General features: G+C 38.3%; 1 protein-coding gene across 2 annotated transcripts; it reads right to left on the reverse strand.

Moving 5' to 3' along the window:
• Positions 1-361: 361 nt before the first annotated feature.
• On the reverse strand, positions 362-27,652 carry A1CF (APOBEC1 complementation factor; the record flags this gene model as incomplete). 2 transcript variants are annotated; one of them, XM_081329896.1, is made up of 11 exons in its annotated part: positions 362-510; positions 6,024-6,157; positions 7,323-7,459; positions 9,091-9,275; positions 11,275-11,545; positions 12,835-12,932; positions 16,363-16,527; positions 19,359-19,597; positions 21,103-21,233; positions 26,539-26,673; positions 27,554-27,652. In XM_081329896.1, the coding sequence occupies 11 exons, from the start codon at positions 27,650-27,652 to the stop codon at positions 362-364; spliced, it is 1,743 nt and encodes a 580-aa protein (XP_081186022.1). The 2 variants fall into 2 exon arrangements, with proteins under 2 accessions (XP_081186022.1, XP_081186021.1); XM_081329895.1 differs by having other exon boundaries at positions 9,091-9,299.
• Positions 27,653-27,941: the final 289 nt, after the last annotated feature.

A 27,941-nucleotide genomic window follows, 5' to 3' on the forward strand; every position in this document is an offset into this window, starting at 1 on the left:
TGAAAGCGGTAATTATTGAAAATTGCCATCAAGGATACATATACACACAGAGAGACACCCTCTGAAAAAGTTTTCTTTCCTTTCTGGTTACGATTATTTTTCCCCACTTTAAAAGCTTTTTAAAAAAGTACATCACTGTCAACCACTATTTACCTTGCTAAACGAAAGCAAAGAATTCTTGCCATATCAAATTAAGCTTTATCATTAATTGAGAATAATTAAGGGTGACTTATAATTTACCTGGAATAGCTCTTACTCCTGTCAGAGCTTAATAAATGAAAAAGAGATATTTAAATAAAGCTGGAGGTATGTACTGTATACATGTACGTGTAAATATATATATATATATATGTATATATATTTAAAAGGCTCCATAACCATCATTACGAGTAGCTACCGCAAAGGCTGGATATGCTTCATAAGCTGTGTAGGTTGTCAAATCTTGTCCTAGATTCACTGCTTGCTTAAGCTGGGTAGCTGCGACAGTGGCAGCTGTGTTAGCAATATATCCTGGAGAAAAATAAGAAACCATTTTTTTTACCAGAACTGTAGAGATTGACACAATGCATAATTTTATGCATAATTTATGCATAATTTTAGTCTACAATAATATTCACACCAAAACATTGTTTTCTAAGCATGCTTTTAAAACCAAACACATGAATTTGGCCATACTTGGCTAATTAGTAGGAAAATCATTTGTACTACAGGAACAGAGTGGGGTGCAAAAATTCAGTTGCTCACTATGTGGCAGCAAATATCTTTTTCCTTCTATCTAGTGGTCATCTGGATTTTTCCATCCTAGTTTGTCAGTCCTATTTACAAGTCCTACTTGAATTGAAAGTGATGCTTTATCTACAGCAATGCACAATATCAAATTATATGAAATAATATCAAATATCATCAAATTTGCAGATGACACTAAGCTGGCAGGAATAGCCGACACCCCAGAAGACAAGCTCAGGATGCAAAAAGGTCTTGACAGACTTGAACAATGGGCCCTAGCCAACAACATGAATTTTAATATGGAGAAAAGCAAAGTTTTACATCTAGGCAGGAGAAACCAAAGGTACAAGTACAGAGTAGGCGAAACCTGGCTCAAAAACAGTGACTGTGAGAGGGACCTGGGAGTCCTAGGGGACAATCACTTCGATCTGATCCAGCAGTGGGCGGCAGAGCCAAAAAAGCTAATACGATCCTTATATAAACAGAAACATAGAATCAAAATCACGTGAAGTATTAGTATCACTTTTTAAAACCTTAGTGAGACCACACCTGGAATACTGCATCCAGTTTTGGTCACCATATTATGAAAAAGATGTTGAGACGTTGGAAAAAGTGCAAAGAAGACCAACTAAGATGATCCAAGGCCTGGAGACTAAAACATATGAAGAATGGCTGCAGGATTTGGGTTTGGCTGGTCTAGAGAAAAAAAGGACTAGGGTAGACATGATAGCAGTATTCCAGTATTTGAGGGGCTGTCACAAAGAGGAGGGGGGTCAACTTATTTTCCAAAGCACCAGAAGGCAAGACACATGCTGGTCACTAGACTGGGGAGGCAAGGAATATTGCTGGTCCCGGCCTAAAGAGATACATCTGGTGGGATCCAGAAGAAGGGCTTTCTCTATGATGGCTCCCTCTCTCTGGAACATCAACTCCCCCAGAGATTAGACTGCCCCCCCCAACCATTTCTGACAAGTGGCTCTCCAGTCTCTTCCTGAAAGCCTTCAGTAATGAAGCACCCATAACTTCGGAAGGCAAGCTGTTCCACTGGTTAATTATTCTCTCTGTCAGAAAATTTCTCCTTATTTCTAGGTTAAATCTCTCCTTGATCAGTTTCCATCCATTGTTCCTTGTCTGGCTTTCGAATGCTTTGGAAAATAGGTTGTCCCCCTCTTCTCTGTGACAGCCCCTCAAATATTGGAACACTGCTATTATGTCACCCCTAGACTAGCCATGCCCAGTTCTTGTAACCGTTCTTCATATGCTTTAGCCTCCAGGCCCCTAATCATCTTTGTTGCTCTTCTCTGCACTCTTTCTAAAATCTCAGCATCTTTTTTATCATGTGATGACCAAAACTGGATGCAGTTGTCTAGGGGTGGTCTTACTAAGTCTTTAAAGAGCGGTACTACTACCTCACGTGATCTTGATTCAATCCATCTGTTAATGCAATATAGGATTGCATTGGCTTTTTTGGCTGTAGCTGCACACTGCTGGCTCATATTTAATTGATTGCCCACTAAGGACTCCAAGATCCCTCTCACAGTTACTGCTATTAAGCCAGGTTTCACCTAATCTGTATGTGTACTTTTGGCTTTTCTTGCCTAAGTGTAAGACTTTATATTTCTCTGCTATTGTATCACCTCTGGGCTTTCTTTTCAATAGGCTAGGTATATCCAGTTCCTGCAATCGTTCTTAGTATATTTTAGTCTCCAACCCCCTAATCATCTTTGTTGCTCTTCACTGAACTCTTTCTAGAGTCTCTACATCTTTTTTGTATTGAGGTGACCCAAACTAGATATTAGGTATTCCAAGTGTAGTCTTACCCAAGCTCTGTAGAGCAGTACTAGTACTTCACGTCATAATACAACCTAGGATTGCTTAGCCTTTTTTGGCTGCTCCTACACACTGTTGCTAAACACCACATGCACTGGGATGTCACAACACAAACCCCATGGTTTACCTAGTTGTGTCTGACATCAGTGCACAAGTACGAAAGCTTGAAGTTTGAGTCATGAATTGTCATCCACAGTAGTTCGTAGCAGGCTCCTAATATTTTACTTCGTGTTCTTCATATAACTTTGTTATCTCTTAGCTTTATGTCCTTTAAACAACTAAGCTAGTTAGCCATCTAGCTACACTTTAGTGTAATACCAATCCGATGTGTGCTACTCAGGCATAATCTCCAGTGAATCTGTATTCAATTACAGCTAAGATTATAACCTCATTCTATCTTCTTTTCCTGCCTTTAAATCATTTTGCCACTTCTTACATAGAAAAAAATGACAAAATATCGAACTAGCATAAAGTGCAATTCAGCTATTTAATCATTTATAAAAATAATATTTTAAAAATAATCCCCTTTCTATATAAGAAGGGCTAGGGGTCATACGATAGCAGTTCCAATATCTCAGGTGCTGCCACAAAGGAGTTGGCCTATTATCTAAAGCACTTGAAGGCAGGACAAGAAGTAACGGATGGAAACTAATCAAGGAGAGAAGCAACCTAGAACTAAGAAGAAATTTCTTGACAGAACAATAAATCAGTGGAACAACTTGCTTCCAGAAGTTGTGAATGCTCCAACACTGAACATTTTTAAGAAGAGATTGGACAACCTTTTGTCTGAAATGATATAGGGTTTCCTGCTTGACCGAGGGGGTGGTCTCTTCCAACTCTTCTTTTTATTCTATTATATGCCTTTCCCATCTACAAATAGCCTTATTTTATTTTGCCTAAGCTAGACTCTCTCCTATTCAAGGGCGGTTGAAGAGAGAGAGGTAGTTTAGAATGATGCATTTCATATCAGCTTTGATGAACCTAACCGATACTGTTTTTTATTGGACTATTAGGTTCACTTGAATTGAAAGGATAAAATGTTTCAGAGCTTTCCAACTAAATGAACAATGGCAGTAGAAGGTCATTGTAATTAAGCAGCAAATGGTGCTGAGTTCAATAAAACATCAGTGTATCTTACATAATGCGGAAGCTTGAACAAGCCTAGACAAATTGATTTTTCTTTGTGGCAGGAAACGGGATGGATTTTAAATTTTTTAAAAAGCTCTGATGCTTCTGAATGATTCCTTACAGGTATTAATCAAAAGGACTGACTGGTATGTATACTGTGTTTCCAGTAATGTAAAAACAAAAAAAAGAGTAATTCAACATGAAAGATATACTCTATATGAGTAAAATCCAGAAAGTTTTGGTTCTCATTAAGTTCCTGTATATATTAAATAGTGTAAATAAGTACAAAGTAAATAAGTATAATGAATTATAATAATTGGCTCCCTATATTACTTTGTATTCAGTGTAACTGCAAGGTAATTTTAACTATAGAATAAATTCCTGTGGATGCTTCTCCCTCATGAAAGCATTCCAGGTTTTTAGATGGCAATAAGAAGGACCACATCTCAACATCTGGAACATCTAGGAGAGTTTTAAAAGTCATGATAGCAGTTTGGCTAAGCAATGAAAGCTTTGGCTTTTTAACCTTCCCTGCCCCACTCCCCATACCCTTTCTCAATACTCTTCCAAGGATTACAGGTGGTCCTTGACTTACAACAGTACCTTGCTCAATAGTAGCAACTGTGAGAGGAATCCCAGACTCCTTAAATATGACCCAGCAGTGTGCTGCAGTTGCCAAAAAAGCCAACACAGTGCTAGGCTGCATTAACAGAGGGATAGAATCAAGATTACGTGAAATGTTAATACCACTTTACAATGCCTTGGTAAGGCCACACTTGAAATACTGTATCCACTTTTGGTCACCATGATGTAAAAAAGATGTTGAGACTCTAGAACAGGGGTATCAAACTCAATTTCATTGAGGGCTGCATCAGCATTGCAGCTGCCCTGGGGGTGTGTGTGGCCAGGGTGGGCATGGCCTACTGGGTGGGCGTGGCTGGAGTGCATGGCTGCATTTACTGGGTGGGAATGACCAGCTCTACATCATTTGTGTCATGTACATGAATCTGGGCAGCCAGATTCACTTCATAATTGTGTTACTAACTTAACCTCTGCAGGGGTTCACTTAACAACTGTGGCAAGGAAAGTCGTAAAATGGAGCAAAATCCACTTAACAACTGTCTCGCTTTGCAACAGAAATTTAGGGCTCATTTGTGGATGTAAGTCGAGGACTACCTGTAGTTATATATTAACACTGGAACTATCACTTTGTCCTGATTCATGTACATATGTATCTGTGTACTTCTATGGCTGTAGGGGCTTGCCAGGTGTTTGTATGCCTTGCTTTTCCACCATGAGATTCCTCCCTTCTCCTAGCCCGGGGTAGGCAACCTTGGCTCTTTTATGACTTGTGGACTTCAATTCCCAGAATTCCTGAGCCAGCACAGGAAGTTGAAGTCCGTGAGTCATAAAAGAGCCAAGGTTGCCTACCCCTGTCCTAGCCCATCATACTAGCTTTCTAGTAATTGTTAAAAATTGCAAATGACTCAAAGCTTTGTGCTCATGTATGTTCATCTGTTACATTTCTCCGGCTTTACTGAAATCACTGAAGCAGGATAGGGAATTCACTCCGAAAAAAATAGTACCCTAACACAGAAACCGCTGTTTGCATGTCAGCGCTCATTCTTGCTTGAGAAGTGTAATTGTGGTTTACAAAACTGGAGAATGAGTCAATCGATTCAAACACACACACACACACTCCCACACACAAATCACTCCCACACTTTGTTGGTGTTATTGCCACTGGCTGCCAAAATTTAAAATAAAAAAAAGTGTGATAGCAAAAAGGCCATTTATTGGAATAAACTAAAAGTGTTAATTCAAGCTCTATGTTTCAGAGCAGTTTTATACATTTCCCTTGTTAAGCCTTCTTTTGATGACATGCAGTTACTTCTATTTTTGGTTGAGTACGTAGCAGTCCAACTAAGCTATTAATTGCCCAAAGAAACAGTGATTTTTAAAAACTGAACTATTATAATGAGAAGCAGCTAAATACTTGCAAAGGTGCAAGAATTCAATGTGACTGTGATTTTGCTACCTTTAAATACGCACTCTGACGGCAAACCTGTACCCATTCTTCTAAAAGCAAATTCTTTAGAATTTCCTTATGAATAGTCAGTTTATACGATTACATTTCTTTATCCTGGGGGACAAATATTTGGATTGTAATATTTCACACACACAAAAACCCCTTTGGCATCAATTCTTTTCCTCATGGCCCACCAGGCTGTAATAGTTAGGAATCACCAGAATTTCAGAAGATTTTATGCAGAGGTTTGTTGCTAAACTTTCTTAGTTTAATTTAAGTTAGTCCGATGCAAAATACAACCATTACATACCAGGAAATGGTACATTAGTGGCAGAGTTTTCTGCTCCTTCAGTGGGAATCCCCAATGTCTGAAGAGTATGTTCTGCTGCATATGTTTTGGCTTCATCTACATAGGCACTTAGCTTTGGTGGTGTGAAGGGATGTCTATAAAAAAGCAGCAAATATTAATTGCTTTGATCTTCTCAAAGTTAGCACTTTTGGGAACAGTCCCTTGCATTCCTCCTCTGGCTGAATCACTGACCATCTTAAAATAATTTAATAATTTAATATAATCCTACATTAATCAATAGTGCCTGCAAAATAATTGATAACAGATACCAGTTTGTAAATTATTTCACCAGGAAATGTAAATGTAATCTTGTATATTTTTATGTACACTTGGAATGTCAATAAAGAAAGGAATTTCCCCCCCCCCCCTGAAATGCATTGGACCTTAGTCAGCATTGGCACTTCTGATTTTAAGTGTTTCTCTTCTCAGTCTTTGCTTTTTTCAAAGCTTTTTTGTTGTGGCTTTTTTGTTAATCCTTAATTTAACCGGAGAAAAGAGTTAGTGGGTATGGGATGGTATGTCGGAGCTTATTTTTCACCCTCTGGGGCTCTTGCATCTGCTTTTAGAGTTCATTGTATGACATTTAATCATAAAAGTAGCATTTAGTGGAATTAGGAATTCCACTGAACAGTAAAATTAGATACAAAATAAGATTAAGTGCCAACGATGATGAGAAAACCTCCCCATTTAGGTAGGAGTCTTAAACTAAGCCATCATTTCAACATAAATAGCCATGGAGAATCCATATGCCTCAGTTTATCAGGCTCCACGGCACAGATACCAAACCATGCAGAATTAGTTTAGCACTGTAGGATTCTTGGCTCACTGAGTATCCATTTGGTGGTGTAGGTTTTAGATTTTATGAGGAACATATGGACCTCCAGATATTGATGAGATGTAAGGCCAAGCATCCTTCATCTTTGGCCATGCTGGTTGGGCTATTAAAAAGCACCCACCTCTCTGGTTTATGTTCAAATGTCATTTATATTCTTGTCCAGTCTACAGAAACCCATACACAGTTGTAGATACATGTATGTGTATCAATGTATCTAAATTCACCTTTATTTATTCTGAAGCCTAAACATAAAAAAATCTTTGTTGTTGTTTTTTTAAAATGGAATTTCAATATAGATGCTGCTGCAGCTGCTCTTCCACATCCTTCTAATTCTTTTGCAATTTCAAATTATCCAGGGATTGTAATAGTTTATTTACAAAACCCTTCAACCCTAGTTAAGCCCAGTGACTATAATAGCTACTTACATTGTAGGATTCTGAGTGGCGAGGGCAGGGATAGTGATTTTATATAAGAAGAGTTGTCTTTGGTTTTGTCCAACGGCAGAATAAAGTTGGTAAACAGGTTGCCCCCAGTTATTCTTCTGGCAGATTTCTTCCAATATCTATTGTGACAAAATGAATCTAATGACATTCCCGTACATATATAACCACCACGTATGGAGCGACATTATGCAAATCACAAAGGAAGTGAGTAGGCAGGTGATAAGGACACAGAAAAATCTACCTAAATCTACTTGACACTATACCTTTCTTCCATAATTTTCTATTTGTGCAAGCTGCCCTTCTTCCGTCTCAGGCATACATTGATTCATATATTGCTTTCCACCTCTAATCAGTTCTGATCCATTCACTCTTCATGCATTTGTTTGGCAAATCAGGCCTCAATCATTTTCTGGTCCAAACTATTTCAACCTACTTCTCTTGTATTGATAATCCTCTTCTCGATTCTGTGTACTTTCATTTAGCTCCCATTCATTTGGGACCTCTTTTTGTTTTATCACATATGTTTTTTAAGATCCCATTCCTGTCTCATTTGATTTTTCTGTGTCTCCTGACATGCCCATTTCCATATGACAAAGAGGGTAGAAGTATCCTCTTATTCCTAGCCATATAAGCATCTCTTTACACAGAAGGCTTCATGCTGTCTGCAACCCATCAAACTTCTTTAAAATTTCTCCATTTATTTTCTCATCTTTAATAAATATTCTATCAAGGTACATAACTTTGCTTTATTAAATATAGCATATTACGTAATGGCCAATCTCACATTACAGTGACTTTACGTGGAGTCACGTTACAATAAAAAAATCATAAAATCTAAACCATATGACAAAGAGGGTGGAAGCATCCTCTTGTTCCTAGCCATATAAGCATCTCCTCACACAGAAGGCTTCATGCTGTCTGCAACCTATCAAAGTTCTTTAAAATTTCTCCATTCATTTTCTCATCTTTAGTAAATATTCTATCAAGGTACATAACTTTGTTTTATTAAATATAGCATATTACATAACGGCCAATCTCACATTAAAGTGACTCTAAGTGGAGTCACTTTACAATAAAAACAATCATAAAATCAAAACCAAAAAAGACCGGTCCCGTTAAAATGCTGTATTAAGGGAGGGGGGGGACTCCAGTACCAATGTTTCTATAGGCATGGAAACCAACAGGACGACCTGGGTCAGTCACTCTGTTTTAACATTAAACTGGGAAAACAGAAAGCATCCTGGAAAAAGTCAGAATAGTAGGGAAACCACCATTGCAATCTTGCCAAGAAAACTGCATGGACTTTTGCATAAATCCGACTCAATGACTTAAAACAAAATGAAATAAAAATCTTACAAACATTTGCTCCATTTTCTCTGCCAAGCATAAAATGCCTTCGCCTTTGGTAAAGAGTTTTCCGATCTGTACAAACTATTGTTTACTCTTGTTTATTTGGGTTATCAGTTAATAACATGGCACTGTGCGTGCAGAAAAGGATGCGTTTTCACAGATGACTTCCTATAATCCGACAGTATATCCAGCATAATCTGATTGTGCATGAAAGGAGTTGGGAAGCAATGTTACTAATATAGGAATGTTGCTCCATGTCAAAACTGTGTGTAGTGAAATCAAATAGAATAACACCCCCCCCAGCCCTCCCAAAAATGCTCAGTCTGCAAAGATTTCTTCCAGGAATGGTGAAGGTAGTAGCCAAGAGTTGAAACATTTCCTTTACATCTGTTTTACCCACCTGTGGAGCAAGTTTAATTCCTTGTGGCTTTAAACTGATGTGATTCATTGGCGTAAGCTCCATTCCAGGCAAAAGGTCATAGAGTTTGTCCTCCCCTCTTTTTTCTCCTTTCAGCTGGTATCCACGACCCAGGGCAGGGTTAGCCAAGTAGCCTCGACCGCCTAGTCCTCTAATTCCAGCAGCCCCTACAGGTACATTCATGTAAATTTCTAGGAATGTAAGAAGGCATTGAACTGAATCAAATCACAGGAAAATCTTCCTGATTCTTACAGTATTGGAAGGCTTGATTGCACACGCAGTGAGGAGTTAATGTGGAGTTTTGATGTGAGAATTAAAAGTCGGTAACCTTTTACTGCTGGGGTCTTCAAACTTGGCCCTTTCATGACTTGTGGACTTCAACTCCCAGAATTCCTCAGCCAGAATTCTGGGAGTTAAAGTCCACAAGTCTTAAAGTGGCCAAGTTTGAAGACCCTTGATCTATGATAACATTATACTCTATTATAAGTTTCAGCTCCTGACATTATTTTTAGTATTTTAATGGAATGTACTTCATTGAGAAGTAGCAGTACACAAAGCACAACCTCTTTTTATTGTCCTTGAAATGAAGAGTGATAATCCACAGCAATGTGCACAGCTAACAATAGGATTTTATTGTGAACCGGGATGTATCATATGGGTTTCTGATTATTTTTAGTCTTTGTAAGTTTACCTCACAGATGTTGGGTATCCTAGGTTTTTTAAAAAACATATTTCAGGCTACAAAAAAACACTGAACCTGGGAATTGCAATCTTCTGCAAGGGGCAATCACAATATTAGTTTACACATTGTACATTTTCTGCACTGATTTTCTATTTATGTCATTATTAATGTAACACAGGCCTTCCCGTTTTCCATTTTATTAAATGCCTGAAGGCTCGGGGACTGAATGTCTTGGACTAATTCTAAATAACTTTCTTATCTGCTCTTTTCTCTGCAGTTATTATTTTCATTTTTTTCTGGGAGCCAATTCTAGGAGGATTTTCATTTATAGGTAAAAAGCAGGGGCTCCAAAGCCACAATTGCTGTAGAGACTGGGATTTAAAGTTAAGCTTTTTAATTTTAATCTAATTTTGACATGATTGTTTTACTGACCTCATCCCTATCACACATTGGAATTAGTTCATTTTGTTAGCATTTGGGATGGTTCACACATCTGTGCATATCACTTTTGATATTTCCTCGCTGAATTTCTTAGTCTTCAGAAAGAGACATTTGGTTTCACTACCATGGGCACTTTTTAGTTGATTAAGCTTTCCATCAAAGGCAAATCAAGAGAGGTCTAGTTCAAAACTGAACAGTCTGTTCTATTCCTTTAAGCAGAGCTTCATGCTCTATCAAATGACCCAAATCTAAGAAAGAGCCCCGGTGGGGCAGTGGTTAAAGTGCAGTATTGCAGGCAAACTCTGCCCACAACCTGGAGTTTAATCCTGATGGAAATCAAGATTGATTCCATGCTTCTGAGATCAGTAAAATGAGGACCCAGAGTGCTGGGGGCAATATGCAAATAATGCTTCAACATTGGAAATCTCCCAGAGAGTGCTGTAACGTGTCTAAATGCTTTTGCTAAATACAGTTGCTACTTGCTTGTAGAGTTGCAAAAGAATACTTCATGGACCAGATTTTCACTCAATATTCCTGTAATCCATACAACTGATACTCTGAATGAGATAACCTTTTTAAATTAAATCTCAGTCATACATTTTAGCTTTCTCTAATTTGTGCCTTTATATTGAACTAAAACCCTTATAACAGCCACTTGGCATTGGCATATTGACTGGAAATTTGGAAACTGTAATGTAGTTTAAATATAGCAGATTTAAATTTGGGAGCTCTAATATAGTTTAAAAATGCCAGATTGGAGAAAGGTCATATATATCACAACACCCAGGATTCTTTTGGCCATATATTTCATTCATATATAGTACATGTCAATTAGTCAGGCTAATTTTATTTTGAAGAGCAATACAGATTTCCTTAAAGATCTTTAAATAAAAATGGGTGCATATATGTAAGAGAGGGAACATGGGTATTTATTAAAGCGAACCATTCCATATCAGAACATACCCGTCAAAAAGGAAAAATAATGAAGGACAGTTCAATCAGGTAACAACACTGACACATTGCACATTGCTCAATAGAATTACCTCTAATGGATGAAGGCCTAATAATGCCTCTGTTGGTGAGATGGCCTTTAGCAGCAGGAAAATGAAGGCCGGGAATGGCAGCATAGGCTTGTGGTGCATAGAAAACTGGAGCTCCTAGATAAGCTGTGGCCGGATCATAGACATGGCCAAAGGTGTAAGTAAATTCTGGCAATGCTGCTCCTCGTCCCCCTGTACCTCTGGTGTATCTAACATAGCTGTCTTTGTCAACTGGCTTTGCTAATGTGACTTCAATGGGAGAGCCATCCAACACCTTGAAGATGAAAGAGAACACAAGGAAGATATATGATATATCATTCATCTTGATCATCATCACTCTAGCCATTGTCTATCCACTGCAGGATTAAGGCCTCTTCTACATGTTTCCAACCAGTACGGTCTTGAGCTATATTTTGCCAATGCAGTACATATCTCATCCTATATATGAAATATAGGATGAGAAAAATAAATAATTTATAAAATACTAGATACTAACCCATACATATGCACATATAACAAGGGGTCATAGGAATGAAAGAAATGCCTCTTTTGGTGTGTAGCTCATTTGCAATTATAGTTTCTGAAAATATTTTCTCGTATACATATAGGTATCCCTTGACTTATGACCTCAACTGAGCCCAAATTTTCTTTTGCTAAGTGAGACATTTGGTAAGTGAATTTTGTCCCATTTTACAACCTTTTCTAGCACTGTTGTGAAGTGAATCACTGTAGTTGTTAAGTTAGTAACATGGTTGTTAAGCGAATCTGGCTTTCCCATGGACTTTGTTTGTCAGAAGGTCGCAAAAGTTGATCACATGACCCCGGGACATTGCAACAGTCATAAATATGAGTCAGTTGCCTAGTGTCTGAATTTTGATCACATGACCATGAGGATGCTGCAATGGTTATAAGTGTGAAAAATGGTCATAAGTCACTTTTTTGTGTCATTGTAACTCCAAATGGTCACTAAGCAAACTGTTATAAATCGAGACTACCTGTACTATAAATCTGGATTTACTGGCATACAGATTTGGTATCTCTGTATGAAAATTGTCTACATAAGTGGGGCAAGACTTGCAGAGATGTTTGAAGACCAGCAGGAGAGGTACATCATAACACAGACACAGACACAGACACACACACACACACACACACACACATAAACAGACACAGGAACACACACACATACACACAGAGCTCACTTGGTATTTTTGAAAACAAATTGTGCACAGTTGAAATGGACTAGTTTAGACTGATATTTTGCTACCTGAACATTTATGGGATTATAAATAATGCAGTTGCTTTTGGTTGGCTCTAATGATTTATCAGGCAGCTCAAAATCCAAAGAACAACGGACCACATATTTCATAGTAGAAAAACTGCTGGAGTGCAAAATGAAGCAATTCACTTCAGACTCTCTGCCAAGCCTTTTATAGTGCACATTATTTGTGTGCACTATACCCCAATAGCAGTATTGCCAGTACCTGAACTGACATTATGAATCATATTATGCAACATGCATGCAACCCTCTATCTGCTTTCCAGCAACTGCAGAATCATTACCTTGCCATTTAAGATGTTCATGGCTTCCACAGCATCTTCTCGATTATTAAAGTGCACAAATGCATAGTCTCTAATTTTCTTCACGCGTTCCACTGAACCTGTAGTAGAGATTTGGAAGATAGACCTGTTGTATGCATATTGGTACATTAAAAGGCATATGCTTATGCTCTGCCTTTAAGCTGGGATCTCATGCTTGAATTTTAAATTATGATTTTTGTGCTGCATATGATTAAATCCTGGCAATATAAACCATGAACCATAATTGCACTGTCTGAATCTCTACTAGTTTAAAAGTTTTGTACTATTTTCCCCCTTGGGTATATTTAGCAGTTGCTGCATCCAAAAGGGAATTTCCTTTTGTGTGTCCTGTTCTACATAGCAAGAAGCAGCATGCCATCATATCAATCCTGTCACAGGTAATCCTTGACTTACAACCATTCATTTAGTGACCGTTCAAAGTTACAATGACATTGAAAAAAGTGATTTATGTCCATTTTTCACACTTACGACCATTGTAGCATCCCCATTGTTCACATGATCAAAATTTGGATGCTTGGCAACTGACTCACATTTATGATGGTTGTAAGTCATCTGGGGGTGTGTGTCATCTGATCGCCTTTTGTGATCTTCTGACAAACAAAGTCCATGGGGAAGCCAGATTCACTTAACAACCACATTACTAACTTAACAATCACAGTGATTCACTTAACAACTAAGGTAAGAAAGGTCGTAAAATTGGGCAAAATTCACTTAACAAATGTCTCGCTTAGCAACATCAATTTTGGGCTCAGTTGTGGTGATAAGTTGAGGAATACCTGTACAGCTCATTACTACCAGGCTGTGTTGTGTAGGATACGGTAAGCAATTGTCATTCATATGATATTAGAAGCTCATACACTGTTGTATTCCATTTAGAATTTTTCTCATCACTTTTGGAGTTATTTTTATTTCTAGAAAAAACATCTACCGTAATAAAGTGGGAAAGAAGGACTACTGTAGTTACACACTGCAGCTTTCTGATAACACTAGGAGCCCTTTATTTGAGAGAAACTGGAGTAGTAGCAAAGCTTTATTGATTTCTTAGTTGGTTTAGAAATGTCAGAGCTTTCCTGGCAAGTGATGGACAGGAGAGGTTAGAACTTGATGCAATCTATATATTGATGGCAATGAAGTTTAAATCTCCATCTGAGAATGTTTCGGCTGTTCCTGTAGATGTTAAAGAACACGGTGCATAAATCTGAACTCTCAATTTAAACAGTGTTCAAAGGGATGAGCAAAAATCACACAACATAAGTACCTTATAATTGCTGGCTTGTTCTGTTACTTTTTCTTTTGAGTAACAACCAATTTGTGCGCAATTTACGCTTGCCAGCAAAAACTGGCATCTTTCTCACATCTCCCTTGTTTGCCTACTTTTATACAAAAGGACTCTGGTGCCAGCTATTCATTAAGAAGTGCTTAAAAAGTACTGGCATCGGACCTTGAAATTTTCAAATACTCTTAACTGCTGAAAATCTGTTGGTGTTCTTTAAATGTGTGAATATAAGGAAATTCCTTACTTGATGTTTTTGAATTTACAACATTATATGGCCGTGTGGACAGAAGGTTTTCACCCTCTGCCTCAAAAACTCTGAGAGTGAATGCAGGCCTCAGAATTAAATTGCTATATAGAGAAAAGTTATAATGGGGACCAGCTTGAAACTTAAATGCAGGTACATTGAATAAAGAACAGAGAATAACAGAGTTGGGAGGGACTTTGGAGGTCATCTAGTCTAATCCCGTGTGCAAGCAGGAGACCTATATCATTTCAGACAAATGGCTGTCCAGTCTCTTCTTAAAAGCCTCCAGTGATGGGGCACCCACAACTTCTGAGAGGTAAAGACATTCCACTCATTAATTGTTCTCAATGTTAGGAAATTTCTCCTTAGTTCTAGGTTGCTTCTCTTCTTGATTAGTTTCCTGCCTTTAGGTGCTTTGGAAAATACGGTAGTTTGACCCCCCTCATCCCTGTGGCAGCTGCTATCTTCTTTTCACTAGACTAGACATACCCAATTCCTCCAACCATATGTTTTAGCTTCCAGACCCCTAATCATCCTTGTTGCTCTTCTCTGCACTCTGTCCAGAGTTTCAACATTTTTTATACATTATGGTGACCAAAACTTGATTCAAAATTCCAAGTGTGGTCTTACTAAGGCTTTGTAAAGAGGTACTAATAATAAATGCTAAAAGAAAGACATCCTTCCAATGAAGCCTGTAGTATGTGCGTATGTAGTATTGAGCATACCATGGTTCACTCATGTAAACCTCTGCCTTGTTGTCTACACATGCTTCTGGATGCAATTCAAGATGTGTGTTTTTAGATGTGGGACCAATTATCCCTGATGGTCTCTATCCATTTTGCTATCCATGTTTCATCCCCAGGTCCCCTTGGTGAAACAGTGTTACCTGCTAAGTCCCAGGAAGTGTGACTTTTCTGTCATGGCACCTGCCCTCCAGAAATATTGAGGCCTCAGCCCTGTTGGCTTTTGGGAAGACCAGGAAATCCTGGATCTTTCCTCAGGCTTTGATGCCAGAATATTAATTATGGGGATTGACTTACTTCTTTGGGTTTCTTTTGAGGGGTTTTATGACTAGTTGTTTTATTTTGTTCACTATCCAGGGTTTCACTGGATATATGAACAACTGTAAAAATTTGATTCATAAATAAAGCACTTGTTTTTTTGAAAGTATATCTGCACATACAAATTCTCTAGCATAAGGAGATTTCCAAAATGCTTGAAGTTGCATGCCTCTGGCTATGCTGTAGTTCAATCAGTGACGAGCACAACTCACTTTGCTACTGTGACTTATCATTGCACTTTTGTTGGGACAGCAAATGTTCCACAGCATGAGTTTGGCCATGGGAAATTTACAATAATGTTTATTGATTGACAGCTTGATTATCTACTGTTCTTGCAGGAAATTCAAAACAACGCACTGGTTTTTTTATGCATACAACATGGCTGTGAGCTTGGTTAGACTAAGAGATTATGTGTGGTTGATATCGTCAATAAGTAGGGATTTGAAAGGGGGAGTATACACACCATTTGCTTAGTGTTGTGGCTGGTTACTGAAGTATGAACTTCAGTTTTGCATAGGAAAATTATGGTTTGTGAGTCTTGAAGAACAAATTTATTTAAGAATTCTGGAATGCACCACTTAAACATTGGTTTTGATGTTCATTTGAGCAAAACATAGTGGTGTTTTAGATCAAATTGAAACAGTTAACTACATTATGAGCCTGTGTTAATCCAGATGTTTTAGACTACCTATTAGCCACGGTTAGCATGGTTAACTGAAGTTGTAATTTATTCCAACAAAGTGGACAGTAAAATAGTTCTTTCTTACTTTTAGTTTTTTGGCATTCATACAAATTAAAAATGTTTCAATTGTAATTAGTGTTTTTCTAGATAAATGGTGGATTGATTTATTAAACTTCCTAGCTGACTACAAAATTGACCAAGCTGTTGTTGTTGTTTTTTTGTTTACCTGGCTTAATGTTGTTGAATTCTTTTTCAATTGTTTCTTCAGTAGTAGATAACATAAGATTTCGCACATAGAGGATTTTAACGGATGACATTGTATCTTCATCAACCTCAACTTCTGGTTCTGCCCAATCTACGGCAATTGGATGTCCCCATAATTGTATCCGTCCTGCAATGTAATTGGAAGTAAAATAAATGTAAAAAGGGAAAGTATCTTTACTGAAGGAGATAAGAAGGTTTGTGCTGAAGAGATGCATCGGTGAACTGAATTTATGCTGCAATATTTTAAAAGATACTGTTGATTGAAAAGGTCAAGGAAAAAGTAGATTAGGGTTTGTTTGTTTTTTACATTGCCCATACTTTATAGTTTAACTGTCAATCTGAACCTTCCTAGAGAAGGGCTTTTCAACCTTTTCACCCACTGTACCACTTTTAGGATATGGCAACATCCGAGTACCACCAGTTGCCTAGCAAGGCATCAAAAACATGATCACCACAAAAAAAGTGATGAAGTACAGGTATTCCTCGACTTACAACAGTTCGCTTAGTGACTGTTTGAAGTTACAATGGCACTGAAAAAAGTGCCCCCCCAAGCCACAGCTGAGCAAGATACCTGCCTGCCTGCCCGGCGGCGCTCTTCTTCCTGTCTGAGGTTTTCATTGTTGTGAGCATTTCTGTTGAGGATTGGCAGTGGGGGTGGGGGTGTTGGCTTTCATTCCCCCAGTCTGCTGGGTGGTTGCAGCAGGTTTTAGTCACTTCACATGATCCTGGGACACTGTGACCGTCATAAATATGAATCAGTTGCCAAGCATCTGAATGTAAATCACAAGACCCTGGAGATGCTGCAACATTCTAGTTGATCGGCGTTTCTTCTGGGCTCAGCAGAAGTGCCAGGATCAGTGCCGAGCTCCAGCTGGAGCCTGGTGCTGATCCTGGTGCTTCCACTGAGCCCTGACAGCCCTGCAGCTCCAGCTATCTCTCTCTCAGGCTTGTGTGTTGCTGCCACCAGTTCAGCTCATTCCCCTCCCCCGCTACCACTTATCTAGGATGGTCACGTACCACCTGCCAGGTGCCAATGTACTCATACCACTGGTTGAAAAGCCATGTCCTACAGTCTATACAGGAAGTCCTCAACTTTCAACCATTTAGTGACTGTTCAAAGTTGTAGCATCTCTGTAGTCACCTTATATACCCTTCTGTCACATGATCGTCTTTTACGACAAAATCAATAAGGGGAGCCAGATTCACTTAACTTAACAACTGCAATGATTCACCGAACAACTGTGGCAAGAAAGGTTGTAAAATAGGGCAAAAGTCGCTTAACAACTTTCTTCCTTAGCAATGGACATTTTGGGCTCAGTTCTGCTCGTAAGTCGAGGACTGTAATCGTGTTTGAAACACTACTGTAACTCCTCATCTTGTGAGGGTTGGGAACTGGATTTTGTGAGCGTATTGCTATTATAATTAGCTTCATATCTTACGTTAAAAGGAAAGTGTTTTTTTCCTTGAATCAGATTTAGCATGCAGCTAAATCCCCCACTGAGATACCAAAATTCAGTGAGAAAATGGGGATGAATTTTGACAAGATATTTCAAGCTGTTATCAGGGCTCTTATCAAGGCTAGGTGCTTTAAGGATGGTTATCAAGCTGTTATCAGGGCTAGGTGCTTTAAGGATTGGAGGGGAACAGTTAGTCTTAAAGAGGCTCCAAATCTTACCTGGGTCCCAGTGACAGGGGTGTGACAATAACATAAACAGACTGAAAAAAATATTAATCCCTTTTCCATTTGGTGGGTCTTGGATATCCTCCGGGGGATCTCCAAAGTATCAGAAGACTGTTTGGAATGCCTGACCCTCCAAATGCTTGGCCCAATTTACTACATAATGAAATATCTTTCAAGTTAGACAATTTGAAAACGCGTGGACTTCAACCTCCAGTTCTCCCAGTGTGGCTGGGCAATTCTGGGAGTTAAAGTCCACACGACTTCAGCTTTCAAAGATTGAGAAACACCGGTGCAGAGTAAACTCAACCTTTCTAGTTTCTTAACCATTTTAACAATGCCTGTCCTGTCCTTAAATGTCTATTCTGGTCAACTTCTCTGCTCTTCTTAAAACCCACACAGATTTACACCCTTCCTCAGAGGCAGCCAAAGATGCAAAACAGCTAGCAGACTGCCAAGCCACATTGAAAAGAGGGATGGAGGGACAGAGGTTTTTCCACTGTTCAAAGCGGGGGATTTTTTTTTTCCATCTCAGGTACCAAAATAATTTAGTCAGCATAGAGAGTTGTGCATACTGAGAAGAAAGATAAGGGAGGGAGGGATAACTCTGCGACCTCTGTCTCAGGTTTCTTGCGTGAAATTTGACAAAAGCACTAGGAATGACATCAAGTGCTACTGCACTGAATTAGCGATCAATCTTTGGGGTTCGTTTCTTTTTCTTTTTTTTAAAGTGAATACTGGTACTGGGGATAAGTCTGCAGACCTTTTAGCAAAGCCAATAAGTAGCAATTTGCTACTTTTTCTTGACCCCCCCCTCCCTCCCAAATTGCAGCTTGAGTTTGCTTTGGCTACATATTAGGGCCGTGGGGGCGAACCTCTGGCACGTGTGCCACGGGCGGCACGCAAAGCCCTCTCTGTGGGCACGTGTGCCGTTGCCCCAGGCCTAGGCCTTCAGCTGGGTTTTATAAAACCTTTTCACTTTAGGCCTCCGCCACTGTGTGCAAAAAAAAAAAGTTTCAATCAATTTCTACTTCTTGTGGGGGGAAAAAATGACTCTCGCAAAATTGGAATTGATTGAACTTTTTAGTCCCACCCAGTCTGCCGTTACCACCACAGCCATGCCCACCCAATGGGCTACACCCGCCCAATTGGCCACACCCACCCAATGGGCCATGCTCACCCGGCACCCGACGATACATAAGTAGGTTTTGGGTTGCAGTTTGGGCACTCGGTCTCTAAAAGGTTCACCATCACTATATTAGGGAATTTTGGGGGCTTACCTGGGAGCAGTTTTCGTCTTGCCATAGCTGCTGCTCTGTGGCTTCCATATTCCACAAAAGCAAACCCCCGGTTTTTTGCTTTATCAGCTGCACTGGGGTACACAATGACATCAACCACCCCCTCCGTTACTTTCCGCATTTCGGCTAAAATTTCTTCCCTTTTCTTAGCTTTTGGAATTCCTCCTACAAATAAGCGGCAGTTGTCCACACTGGCACAAACACCGATTAACCGACCGTCCCTGTGTGAAAAAGGAGAATTTCATTGATGGGATGAAACTCCTTGGAAAATCTTGGCTGGGAATATGATTTAGAACCCACGTTGCTCTGTGATTGGTGTGAACAACTTGAACAACCAAATAATCAGTAAATGTCCATGGAGATTCTCAATGTGTTTTTATTCAAAAGGCAACTGGACTTTTTGTTTGTTTGGTGTGTGTGTGTGTGTGTGTGTGTGTGTGTGTGTGTGTGTGTGTGTGTGTGTGTTTGAAAATGTTTCACTTCTCATCAAAGAAGCTTCTTCAGTCCTGAACTGAACTTCAATTCTAGAATTGAAGAAGCTTCTGGGATGAGAAGTGAAATGTTTTCAAAGAAAAAAAACACCAAGATAATCCAGTTACCTTTTGGAAAAAGCCCCTTTGGGTCAAGTGATCAATAAATTACTAAATGTTTCATTAACAATACAATGAAGCTTTTGTGGAGAAATGACTATTTTAGCTCTAGCCTAATGAAAACCTATTCACACAAATGGATAAATGGTGAGAGAAAGTTTTACACAAAAGCTTATTTTGCTCTTCCTTTGTTAAATTAAGGGTATTTTTAGAATGATGTTTCATAGTGCTATCGATAGGAGTCATCTAGGAGCATAATTACAACATCTTCTCTTTAAATATATTTCTTGTGTAAATTTTTAAAAAAGGGTGGAATTAATGGTAGGTAACATAAGAAGGTTGTAAAGGCAAGTTTTACCCTCTTCAGGGAAGACCTGTCTAAAATTATTAAAATTAGGTAGGCAACAGAACCTTAACTGCTAGAGTATGAAAAAAAGACTTCACTTTGAGGTCAGTCTCTAACCCTTGATTTCTCAAATTCTCTTTCTCACAACTGTCGCCTCTTCCCAGCCACATGCATATCATTTTCTTGAAATCTGTAGACTTCAGGACTTGATGTGGAGATTTTCAATTATTGATCCTTGCTGTAAATTTGTTTACAGTATTTGTATTGTTATTTTAGAAATGAAGATCACAGGTGGCTTGGCTAATAACGCTGATTTTAAAATAAGTGGCATGCTTTTCACAAATCAGTAAATATAAAAACAGCTGCGGTATAAGAAAAATAAAGTCCAAAAATGTGGTTTCAGCTTAGGTGTGTACAGCCAACTCTTACTTTTTTTGTGGGAAAAGAACAAATCACTGAGAGGAAACAGGAATGAGGAAAAGGCAAGTGAACTGAATACTAACTCCAGCCGTTGTTTATATAGGACAGTCTGCCTGGAATTTGGAATTCTGCAAAAGTCTTGTATTTTTTTATTATTCTCAGCAGCAAGCTGTAGGAAGGTAGCAGACTTACAAAGTCCTATTTGAAGAAAAATACGGTCTCATTTCATCCATCCATTTTTTTACACATGTTGCTTTATTTTGTGTTCTTTGGTATCCAGACATTGACTTTTATAGGCTTCAGTAAATTTTAATGGTCTTTGGAGGCAAAATACCAGTCCACTAAATAAAAATTAGCAAAGTCAGCTTACCGAATTTCATAATTGTTCAGTTGCTTGATTGCATTCTTTGCCTCTTGTTTATTGCAGAAGGTTACAAAGGCATATCCCCTGTTGTTTCCACTGAAATCCATCATCATCCGCATCTCGTAGATTTTACCAATCTGGAAAAGTCAAGCATAAAGTTCCATAGTTTTTTTGGTTTTTTTAAGAAAAGGAATTGCTACCTGTGTTACAGTTTATCAAGGTCTGTTGTCTTCACAGTTCTGACTGTATGCTTGTTTCATTTTAGGACAGGTTACCTTTCAACATACTTTATTTGAGATCTGTTTTCTGACCCATGTATAAATCTGAAACAAACAAACACAAGAGGCATATGCTGAAGCCCCAGGATAGCAATAGCAATAGAACTTAGACTTATATATCACTTCACAGTACTTTACAGCCTTCTCTAAGCAGTTTACAGAGTCAGCATATTGCCCCCAACAATCTGGGTGCTCATTTTGCTGACTTCGGAAGGATGGATGAGTCAACCTTGAGCTGCTGAGAATTGAACTGCCAAACTGCTGGCAGCTGGCAGTCAGCAGAACTAGCCTGCAGGACTGCATTCTAACCACTGTGCCACCATGGATCTTAGCAAGTTAGGAATTATTTTTATTAACACATTCCGGTAATAATTGACTTGTTTCAGGAATCTTAGACTTCTGTCCGTTGTGTTTCTTAATTTTTTCCCCTCTTAGGATTCTTGCCCACTTTTAAAAATTACGAAGGAAGCCAAAAGAACTTTTGTATGCATGGGTTATTTTATTTGATAGTTATTGTATTAAAAATTAAAATCAACACATTGGCTGCTGTTACTACTGTGTTTCCCCGAAAATAAGACGCAACTGGAAAATAAGCCCAGCCTAGCATGATTGGTCAGGATGCTCGTAATATAAGCCCCACCCCCAAAATAAGCCCCAGTTAAGCTCATCAGCCAGATGGACGCATTTAGTACCATATTTTCCCGAAAATAAAACCTAACTGGAAAATAAGCCCTAATGCATCTTTTGGAGCAAAAATTAATATAAGACCCAGTCTTATTTTCGGGGAAACACGGTACTATTTATTATGCTTGGTAGGATTTTAATATGGTATTATTTTTCTGTGTAGGCCCGCAAATAATTTTAATTTTTGAGGTGAGGGCTCCTGAAAGAATGGGGGACCCCCTACTTTAACAAACACTGATTTAAATTTAAGTCATGTTATCTTGAATGAATATGTTTATTGTTGGTTTTTAATTTAAGCTGTAATAATAAATTAATAAAATCATTGCTAAATTTTTAGTATAAATATACTGTAAAATTTATTGCAATATTGTTACAATGAACTGTTTGCATTGAGAAAAATACTTCAGGATAAAAATAGTAGAAAAAATAGGTCCCTCGTCGATGCAGTACAAGCATGAGATGTTTGGGGTATTTCTACATTAACAGCTAAAAGCTGGGGATAGTCCATTTAAAGTTGGCTATGAATGAAATGACATATAAGCCTAAGTAAAATAAACAGACAGGTGGCTGCTTTTGTATACTTAGGCAACACTGAGACATTAAGGGTACTCTGAAGAGCAATTTTCTCAGAACTGCTATCTTCCAGATATGTTTGATTTCAATTCCCATACTTCCTAACCTACAGATGCCAGTGGCCATGGTGTGAACGTTATTGGAGTGGAAGTTCAAAACAGGGGGAAAGAGATAGATGGAAAATTTATCTCACAGGCTATGAAGATAGGGTTAGTCATATTTTTGCCTTAAGGCAAAAGGATGGATTTGATAGGATGTCTTTTGATCCTCAAGATATGCATACTAGCCTTCCACCTAGTGCCACTAAGTGAGAGAGTTCTGTTGCTTATGATATACGTCTTGGCTCATGCTCTTGATAATTACTTATTTTTATTTTTTTTATTTTAATTCCATTTATATCCCGCCCTTCTACGAAGACTCAGGGCGGCTTACAAGCTTAGCAGTAGCCTTCATTCTATGTATATGCCTGCTTATTAGGGCTTTCTACCAGATCCAGGCTGCCTAAATCTAAATAACTATATGGCACCAAGTACATTTTAAAAAGTCTAACACTTTGCTATCATCTAATGGTCATGGAGGTGACTGCAGCTCAGATTGGTAGCACTGAGTAACTCTTCTTTTCAAGGTTTATGATGGTTCCAGTACAAAGATGATTAGGGGACTGGAAGGCTAAAACATATGAGGAACGGTTGCTGGAATTGGATATGTCTAGTCTAATGAAGAGAAGGACCAGGGGGAACATGATAGCAGTATACCAATATGTCAGGGGCCGCCACAAAGAAGAGGGAGTCAAGCTATTCTCCAAAGCACCAGAAGGCAAGACAAGGAACAATGGATGGAAACTAACCAAGGAGAGAAGCAACCTGGAACTAAGGAGAAACTTCCTGACAGTGAGGACAATTAACCAGTGGAACAACCTGCCTCCAGAAGCTGTGAATGCTCCAACACCGGAAGTCTTTAAGAAGAGACTGGACAGCTATTTGTCTGAAATGGTATAGGGTTTCCTGCCTGAGCAGCGGGGTGGACTAGATGATCTCCAAGGTGCCTCCCAACATTATTATTATTATTATTATTATTATTATTATTATTATTATTATTATTATTATTATTATTATTATTATTATTATTATTATTATTATTATTATTATTATGACAGCCAGAGTTTTGATAAGAGCAAAGGTCTAGTCACAGCAGACAATATAGTAACACAGATCAACCATCTCCAGTGACCATCTTCCAGATACTCTCCTCTCAATTCCAGTTATAAACCAGAGGCAACCATTAGCTACAAACTATGAAAGTTATTCCGTCTGCTGGAGTATGGAAAGTTGCTCCAGATATTAAAATGTAGTTAGATTCATGGTTCCTGTGACAAAATGATCCAATCACAATGTTTCTGCTTGGTCTTCCTTTTGTTCTATCTATTCCATTTCCCTTCCTTCCCAGTTTTCTGTTTTGCTCCCAAACATTAAGATAGAATTTCATGCTTATTCACATACTCAGCCCACCATACTCTTCTTTTAGCTTACTTCATTCTTTGGGAAGGGGGGGGGGCTAATTTTTTTTCTTACTGTTCCTCCTACATTGTGAAGCTGATCCTATGAATTACTGCTGCTATTTTGATTCCATTAAGTAGGGCAGTGGGATAATGTAAATAGCTGTTTTGTTATATGATACTGATTTAACATGCAGATCTTATTTTCTGCTTCTCTCACAGAGTGCAGTCTCAATCAGCTATTCAATTAAAAATATATTGCACGGTTATCAAGGGTTTGTGATTTTTGCTTCATGGATTCATGATCACTTTGGATTTTTTTATCTTTTCTTCCCTTGTTTTTGGCCCCTGACATCAAAACTCCCTTTATAACTGTTGCTGTCACAAATAATTTTACTGATGTGCATGGCAAGCAGTGATGTGAATGAAAGTTGTAAGAATGTTCTTTCAGGACAGAGTTAAAAGAGTGCATGATTTCAGAGCCCATAGCATTGCAATCAGTTGCAGGAATGCAAGGGAGGATCATATATGAGACACTCAGTCCAAACAGTGATTGGAACTGGAATTGTAGCAAATCTACTAATGGAATAGTGCTACGTTTTCTGAAGAAGTTTTTTTGAAAGCTCATGATTCCAAGGAGAGTCTATAGTTACATATTTTTTTTATTCATGAAAGAATTAATAGTCTAACTTTAAAAAATAGATATACCAAACAAGAAAATATTTGCAAACAAAAAAGTCAGCCATTGGAAATTAAATGTCTATTCTAGAAGAGGGGTCTTCAAACTAGGCCCTTTTATGACTTGTGGACTTCAATTCCCAGAATTCCTCAGCCAGCATGCCTGGCTGAGGAATTCTGGGAGTTGAAGTCCACAAGTCATAAAAGGGCCAAGTTTGAAGACCCCTGTTCTATACTATAACTGCAAATTCTATGCATGCTTGGAATACATTCCGTTGAACACAAGAGTGTTGCCTCATAGGTTCATCTTGTAAAATTAAGCTACAGTAAAATATCTTCAGTCTTTAGCTTTTAAATATGTTACAATTTAAATTGATAGGTTGAAGGGAAAACATCAAAGGAGAAAAAAAAGAAATATCAGTGTCTTTTTGGAAATGAAGAACCTTCCCCATAGAAATTTATAGAGAACCATACTGAGTTTTTGAAAACATTTTCTATATATAAGAATTCCACATTAGATATCAAGTATCCTGGGAGAGAGTTATTTCCATTCTGACCACATCTACCTTACACTGAAGAGTGAGGCTTAAAGACACCCATTTGTCAGAAAGAAAACCTCTGTATATATCTTATTATATGTAATTATATGAGAAATATCACATAGGATAAAAGTATGAAAATAATTAAGAAATTCAGGGCATATATGTCTAATATACAAGTAGGATCCAAAGGATCAAAAATTATGGATTTTTAGTTATTTCTGATATGTTTCCTTAGTTGGTTTATTACATGTGCTTTTATACATATCATTTTAGTTAGAAATTAACAGTTTCTAAATGAATGTGGATTAGTCAGTGTAATACTTTAACCACTTTAAGAGTTTCTAAAAGGCTTTGTAAGTACTATAGGTAAGTTACATAATATTAACATATTTGTCTACCAACAGCACTAAATCCTGTGTCATCTTGAAGATTATTGTGTCTCCAGAACAATACTTAGAAATGACAGAGGCAGCCACAAAGGTATTTGAGTAGCCCTTGTAAAATCACTGTTATAGATTACACATGGAGTTCCAAAACAAGATACTTAACTGGGAATTGCAAATATTTAAAAGTGGGTTATTTTTTGTGCAATTATCAAAAGTGAATGAGATAGAGGCAGAGCAGGAGCAGGACTTCAGCTCTGTAAGAACCGTGTGAACAATGGATACATTGAAGGTTAAGATTTACACATGCCAACCTACTGCTCTGGAGAGTCCAAGAAGGTTTGACTCTGAGCTTTAGAACCGGGGTCCCCAAGCCCCAGTCCGTGGACTGGTACCAGGCCACAGCATGCCAGGAACCAGGCTGCAAAAACAAGCAAAGCCCCATTTGTGGGATGCAGGCAGCCCACGAAACCATGGCCCCTCAGGTCCGTGGAAAAACCACTCTCCATGTAACTGGTCCCCTGGTGCCCAAAAGGTTGGGGACCTCTGCTTTAGAAAATGTAAGATCTGAGTTGCTGTGGTAGACTCTCTGTCTAACATGCAGTTCTGTTCTAGAAAAAAAAATATATCCGAAGAAATGTGTTGCATCCACACATCTGCAAAAATACATCAATGATGTCCAATTTCTCCAGGCACTGCACAAATCCAGTTCATTTAACTTTACTTGTTTTAGGTATGAGTCTTGCCAATAACTTCATTCCTTTGACTATACCCCAAGGAAAAGAAAACCCACTAAATGGTATTATTACTTTTTCACATAATGGAATAAGTTCATCTTCAAAGAGATCTCGGGGAAGTTTTCCAATGAAAATCTCACAGCCTCGTTCTGGTGGTGGTCCATTCCAATCTGGTGGTGGCCCTCCGTATTTTCGTTGACCATTTTCCTTAATAAAAAAAACAAAAACAAAATTTGGAACTGTATTAATTACAACATTACTTATATCCCTAGTAATATTACTGAATTGTCTTCCTGTAGTTATATCTTTTTCTGCACTTGAATTTTACCTTATTTTTATTTGCTCCTGGCCCTGTCTTCACTCCATTACATTTATTTTAGAGCCTCTGTTTACCTCTCAAGTGATTAAGGAACTTACCTAGTCATGAGGAAAGAGCCTATAAAGATGGCTGGAATTGTGCAAGAATGAAGAAGAACTTAGTTCATTTTGTATTTCATTGTCTCATTTAAATTGCAAATATATACTTTCTGAATCATTACGGTAAATTAAGTGCGTGTGTGCATGTGTGTGTATATTTGCACATCACAATGTTAGGTTGCAATGCATTACTAGAGGAAGCTGCATACAAAGCTATGTATATTATGTAAAAAGCATTGTCTAAGGAAATATATTAGCCCACGCATGCAGTATATTTAGGAGAAATGTGCATGTATTCATTTTTTGTCTATGGGATTTAAAGCCATAAAGCTGCATGAAGGAAATTAAATGAACAACTGATTGGAAAAATCTGAGACCAATCATCAATTGTCCCTCTGCTAAATGCTCGGTTCACATTGATACGTTGAATGCAGGGCTGCAATGTGAATTGGCAGTTCACAGAAAGACCCCGGCAGCAAGATTATCAGAATGGAAACCATTGGCACTGGAAAACCCATGTAACATTTGAACCTCATTTTAAAAAAAAGATATTACTTAGGGGAGAACTTCTGGTGAAAGCCATTGGGAAGCGTAGTAGAGTTCAGTTTCCTCATTTCACTTTCAAATTAGTAACCTAAAAGTTGTATTTATGTGACAGGGAAGTTCCTACCTGAATCAAACTATATCCTGTGCGCTGAATTAAAGTGCGAAGGGCAACTTCTTTCTCTGTGCCGGTCAATCCATCCCCGGATTTTTTATTTGATTCCATTGTGTGTGATTACCACCAAAAAATCAGGTTAATTAGGTGTACTCACTGCAATCAAATTTAAGATAAATTAAGTAAATTAAAATAGTTCTGCAAAGGAAATTTCCATCACAGCAATGAGGAAGGTCTTTATAGGAATCACTCACGAGTAATTAGAAAACAGAACTTGAAATCCAACAAACTTCAGAAAGGATAGAGAATCAGGCTGGGAATCTTCTTTCTCCAGAAGATTTGTGAGGGCTTTGAGGCAAGAAATTGTTCAGATGGTCCAGTCCAAAATAATGTATAAAAC

The sequence above is a fragment of the Vipera berus genome (assembly GCF_964194415.1).
Source record: "Vipera berus genome assembly, chromosome: 5".
In the NCBI taxonomy this organism is placed as follows: Eukaryota; Metazoa; Chordata; class Lepidosauria; order Squamata; family Viperidae; genus Vipera; species Vipera berus.